This window comes from Tursiops truncatus, chromosome 1, assembly GCF_011762595.2.
Source record: "Tursiops truncatus isolate mTurTru1 chromosome 1, mTurTru1.mat.Y, whole genome shotgun sequence".
NCBI classification, from domain to species: domain Eukaryota; kingdom Metazoa; phylum Chordata; class Mammalia; order Artiodactyla; family Delphinidae; genus Tursiops; species Tursiops truncatus.
The window spans coordinates 133,309,428-133,315,427 of record NC_047034.1 but is presented as its reverse complement, the minus strand read 5'-3'; the positions used below and the strand labels follow the sequence as shown (position 1 = coordinate 133,315,427).

The 6,000-nt window shown below is 43.6% G+C and overlaps 1 protein-coding gene across 5 annotated transcripts in view; it reads right to left on the bottom strand.

Annotated features, from left to right (window-relative positions):
* Nucleotides 1-1,471: 1,471 nt before the first annotated feature.
* The window catches only part of CYP2J2 (cytochrome P450 family 2 subfamily J member 2), a 31,389-nt gene continuing 26,860 nt past the window's right edge, over nucleotides 1,472-6,000 (bottom strand). For 3 of the 5 annotated variants that reach the window (XM_073789138.1, XM_033865693.2, XM_033865690.2), the window contains one exon: nucleotides 1,472-1,947. In XM_073789138.1, the coding sequence (XP_073645239.1) occupies nucleotides 1,840-1,947 (108 nt within the window). In that variant the 3' untranslated portion in view covers nucleotides 1,472-1,839. The remainder of the gene's footprint in view (nucleotides 1,948-6,000) is intronic. The other 2 variants (XM_033865696.2, XM_073789140.1) reach the window with 1 other exon arrangement.

The following is a 6,000-nucleotide window of genomic DNA, read 5'->3' as shown; positions in this document are numbered from 1 at the left end:
GTAAACGCCTGCCCACTTAGAATCATGGAAAATGAACAGCAGCGCAGGAATGGAATTCAGAGATCACTCAACAAAGCCCTTCATTTAACAGCTGAGGAGACTGAGCACATAATGGAAAGTCTTTTGGCCAGTTTCTCAGTCTTCTACGTGGATGATCTGACTGAGGGAAAAAAAGAAGTGGAAGGCAAGATCTCAGGTGTTCTGTTTGATTGGTTTTATTCTAGAAAGAGCATTTGGGTTGTTTTCTAGAGATGCAACTTTCCAGGAGGTTACAAAGAAATGGCCTCCCTCCCTCTGGTGGGTGGCTTTGGTTCTCCCTTTCTGTTCTTCTAGCAGCCAGGAAAGATCAAATCTAACTCCTACATATTAGGAAAGGTTACCACTGCATCCAAACATATTCTCGGCTCTCTCAGACAGACTCAGGCGAGCACCAGCTAGACTCAGTCTCTGTCTCTCTCTTGCCTGCCACCCTCCGACCACCAATTTTCTCTCTCTTGCTTCTTCCCTCCCCCACCCCACCTCATTCTAATTCTCTCTCTCCTCCCTCCCTCCCCCACCCCACCTCATTCTAATTCTCTCTCTCCTCCCTCCCTCCCTGTTTCCCTTTCCTAATGGTCTTCACTGAATTGGCTTTTCTCTGAATCCCAAGCAACAGGAATGAAAAGCCCCAGATCCTCATGGCCCATTTTGTTCTGACCTAATTACTTAAGTCTAACCACCTTGGAAAAAAAGACCTTCTGTATGGGTTAGGCCTGTTTACCAGGTTTGTTTGTGTTGGTCTGCATGGGGGTTGGCATCAAAACCCCATGGACTATCAGGGGTACCTGGCCTTCCAGTTGATGCCATTTTCTCCCCTCAGTGACTACATGGAGGAGGGTTGAGCAGGATTCTGACATTTCTAGTTCCTGCTACCAAATAGTCTACCAAGGCTCAGCTGTTGTGTTTAGGCAGGGAATACTTGCCAACCAAAAGCCAACATCAATTTGTGAGAAATGATCACACCCACCACATTGTCAAATCCAGTATGAAATGGCTTGGGAATAAATAATGCCTGAGAAGGGATTTAAGGTGAGGAGGCACCTTGAAAGCAGAAAATATTTCCACATTTTTCCCCCCAAACCTGCTTTCCAGGTTTGGTTAAAGTGGTCACATTCTTCTTGGTCCTGGGGTCCAAGGCCAAGGAGTGTATCCTTAGGTAAATCAGAGAAATTTCTTCTCCATAGAAACCTGCCTATAAATCAGGAATCCTACCTGCCCTACTGACTTCCCAGGGGCCATTCGGAGGCAGAGACAGGATGAGCTTGCCCAGTGCTACCAAGTGTGAGGGCCTTTCTAGCTGACCTCTGTGGCTGCCCCAGGGCCCGACTTCTCCTATCCACCATTTCGCACCACTCTGACCCGGGCCATCTCAACAGGCCAGAAGCAAGTCCCCGTTTAAGGAAGGAAGCAGGAAGGAGGCAGATCACAGCTATGACTTTCATGATGTGCTTTATGGTTTCCAAATCACTCTGGTTTTTACAGCAATTCTTCCTTTAGAGAAGGAATCACTATTCTCTTTTCATTTCCTGGCTGGAGAGGCAAATCACTCACAACATACCTGATTTGCTCAAGGCTCCACGGGAGATGGCAAAGCTGGGGTTTGGATCCTGTTTCCTCTGAGTCCAGTTCCTATGGCCTGTCCTCAGAGGCACTGCATGCTGTTCCCTCCTGCCTTGGGGGGACACGGCCATTCTTCCTGCTTTCCTTCCCCTCTCCCTCCCTGACAACGTCATGCCCGAGGAACGGCACAGAGGCGGTGGCTGACTGGAGAGATGGTCAGGCTCATTCTGAAGTTCAGACTCAGCTTCTCATTGTTTGGAGGCCTGAAGGTAAATTTTTGCACAAGGGAAGTAAAGAAAATAAACAACTCAGTTCTCGCCAACTGTTCTCCAAGGCACATCCGCTTACCTGAAAGACAAAAATATAAGGTGAGTTACCTGTTCGGGCGGCGTCTGTGCCCAGCAAGGACTGAAACCTTCTACCACGTCTTGTGAAACCTGAGCAAACGGAGGGCCTGCTAGGCCCTGGGGCTTTATGTACTCGGCTTATTTGATCGCAGCCACCTGAGTTAACCAAAGCCCAGCGAGCTAAATCCACAATCACACACTCCGATGCCTTCAGGAATCAGGCAGATGAGGCACAGGTGAGGCACAGGGTGTAGATGAAAGAAGTCAGAGGCCTGGGTTGATCGAGCAAGTGAAGTCTAGCCTAAGGCCTTTCAAAAATCCATTAGCAAACAATAATGACAAAAGCAGACAAAGAACAAAATTCTAGGTAATTTTTCTCAATTGTTAAAAGAAAATTGTTGAAAAGTATAAGCAAGTAAACATCAGAGCAAGGTTTCTCAAGAATGAGGCATCTTTTCTCTTTATCACGTTTCCCTCCTTAATGACTGGAAACCTCTCTGCCATGGCTACCTGCGCAGGGCAGACGCCATCTCATCCCACCTGTGCTTCACGTCTTCTGGGTTTCCACCACGCCCTCCCCCTCATGAACGCGCTGCTCGCCTGACTTGTGTAACAGCACCCCACGCTGGTCTCTACCACCAGCCCTCTTGTGGGTGTTTTAATAACTTACTTTCTCCCTAAGTAATATATATTCACTACAAAAAGAAAAAAAATTGTGAAAAGTATAAACACAATAGAAGATCTCATAATCCAGACAGAACCCTTGTTAACGTTTTGACATATTTCCTCATGGTCCTTGTAAGGATGCTCCAGCACACCATCACTGGGATTACTCTCTGTAGCTAATTCTGTGTGCTGCTTTTACTACTTTGTGTTTCCCCATGTCATGAAACTTTCCTGGAAACAGTTTATATACACATGCCTCTATTTTGTTCTTGCCTGTAATGAGCTGTTGAGGAAATAAAATTAGAGAGTATCTGCAAAAGTGTTTAGTAAATTGAAATATGCTTCAGAATTATATCATACTTATATTGTTTTGTGCCTGTTTCCCACCAGCGTGTGCCTATTTATCTCTGTTCCCCTCATCCTTATCTCTTTACCCATCACAAATAGTACAATGAGGAAATCTGTTAAAATAGTACCAGATCAGATGTATTGTAAATACCCAAGATTTTCCTAGAAGAATCCAGATATTGTGACAAAACTGGACCTAGGGAGTCAGGAACCAGGGTTAAAGTACAGGTTCTGCCAGTAACCAGCTCTGAGCTATGAGTAAACCCTTTATTCTTACAGACCTAAAAATGTCAAACTTGTCAAACATATGAGATAATCTCTCTCCTAACTACATTATGTGGATGGGCAAGGATACCAGTAAGACAGGAGATATGAATTTGCTTTTAAAATTATGAAAACAAGGGCTACTTGATTTCAAAGCTTCATCCTTGACCACGGGAAACATGGACCTTCTCCTTGACGCTTCCACTAACTAACCAGGTCAATTACCTCATTAGTAAAATGAGAACACTGACCCAGGGTTTTTGGGAAAAGTTCTTCCTAACCTTATCTCCCACGATCCAGTGACTTTTTAAACATTTGTTTGAAAAATGAGGACTCAGCCTCTTGCCTTTCATGAAGCTGTCTGCTGCTTTGTTGGATCAAGTGGGAAAAACTTAAATGAGGAAAAGAAAATATAAATTTGCAGTAATAGCTTTGCCATTTGCCCTGATTGTGTACGTATCCTAATTCCACACCTGATCATCTTTTGCAAGAGAAGGGCAGGAGCTGTCCACACCCCATCCCTTCAGGGAGGCTGTTTTTAGAAAGTGCTGGATCAAGAATGAGGCAAAGCAGCTGTGCACGAAAGCCGGGAGTGTGGCGGGGGAAAGCCAGACGGTGGTGTTGACTTCTTAAGTCAGTGCATCTTTCAGGTTTCTATCTCTTGAAAACTGTTTAGCTAGGCCTCATTCTGTCACAGCTGAGGGAATCCCCAAATTGCTTGCCTTCTAAGAATTTCATTCTTCTCAGGCAGAAAGACAGATAGTGAGACCAACTGCTTGCAAAAATGGCTCCAATTTCCCCTCTCGCCCTGTATCCCCATCATTTGCAATGTGATTTCATAGCTCTTCCCATAACAATTGTGCTATTTTCCCTTCCCCTTGCACCGGGTCTCACCTTATGACTTGTACTGGCAACAGAATGCAGGGGGGAGTGATGGTTGCCAGTTCCCAGCCTGGCCCTTAGGAGGCATTGTGTGCTTCCTGTTCTCCCTCTTGGGGTCTTTATCTTCCACATGAACACCAGCCCGGCTAGCTTGCTGGAGGATGAAACTTGGAAAAGAGCCCCATTGTCCCAGCTGAGGTCATCCTAGATCCGCCTTCAGCCTGCTGACCTCCCAAAAAGGCCAGAGAGGCCAGCTAAGATCAGTTGAGCTCCCAGCTCAACTACAGACTCCTGAGCAATAATACACACTTATGGTTTTAAGTCACTGAGTTTTCCACCTTTGTTATGCAGCAATGTAATAATGGATACATATGATATGAACTTGCTGAATCTTAAAATGGAAGGGCCTTTAAGTGGGGAAATGAGTTACATTGTAATTATGCAGGAAGGAGCACTAGATGAGAATGAGGGAACTTGAGTCTTAGGCCCTGTTCAGCCAATTCTTTGGGCATGTGATCTTGAATAAGAAACAATTCTCTCTTATTCTTAGTTTCCTTACATTAAGAAACGGCATACTGATCGATTGCCTGTCTAACTATTAATAACTGGGTTGCTGTAAGGATTAAATGAGATAATTTGCTTGCAAATGAAACCTGTAATTAAAAGGGTGTGTTATAACTCTCAATAGCAAAAACAACAGTGAGTCAAGAATAATTATAATACTTAAAATACACAGGTGAAACTTTGCATTATAATAGGAAATCTGAAGCTCTTGTAGACAGGAAGACTGGAAGGTATTCCCATATCTCATGTCTGCTTTCATGTTAGGAAGTGACTTGGCCAACGTGAGGAAAAGTGGCATAGAACCAGAGGAAGAAAGACACAGAAGATCTAATCAGAATCAGTCCAGATACACTCAGGACAGTGTCGTATAGCAGGAAAATCTGGGCTCCGGATCACGCATACATGGATTCAAATTCAAGGGCCTCCCTTTCTGTACTTTGGTGGCATGATCAACAAAATGATACTGTCTCAGCAAATCAATCTATATTTAATTTAATGATAAGAAACCTATCATGAATTTCTGAGTGTCAACTCTGTAGCATAGTTACCTTTTTTAGGAGACACTGCTAGGAAGAGCACAGGCTTTAGTGTTTGATAAACCTGGTTAACACTGAGTTCTAGCTCTGCCTTGTGAGCTTTATAGCTTTTTAGATGCTATAAACGGCCCTGCCAAGCCTCAGGGCTTATCTCCAATGTGGTGATAATAGGAATTTGAAACTTGTAAGTTTACACTAGAACACATGCTCCTTAAGAGATATTTTTTTCTACTTCATTCATTGTCATATCCTCAGGGCTGAATGCCTGACACATGATAGATGTTCAGGAAATATTTATAAAATTAAGAAATTGGGAAATTAGTTGAATTGATCTCTGCAACATACCTAACTCAATACATGGAATATACTAAATTTTTTCTTACTAATTTTACATTGTTATAAATTAAAACACCCTTTGGGAACTGGCTGGCTTGGAAACATGAGAGTTTTCACTGCATCTGCTTTTGTACATTTCAAGTTGTATACCATGTAAATGTATTAATTAGGTTTTTAAAGGGTCATTAGAATTTGAAACAGCAAAAGGACCTCTTCAGGGACCTGTTATAGAGTAGAATCTCATCTAGTTAAGCCTGTGGCACTTAGAGTCACTTGTGATGCCCATAATGAGAAGCAAGTAGTCCTTTTCCTTGCCCCTCCCCCAGCCTCTTCTTAGCAATTGGCTCTAGTTCTGTGTGAATGGGTTGCCCTAAAAAGATCTTGGAACATTTAAAACTCTGTAAAGAAGGCAACTGTTCAACCTTCTCTCTGGGAGACAGGCAGGGTCTGAGCTCTTG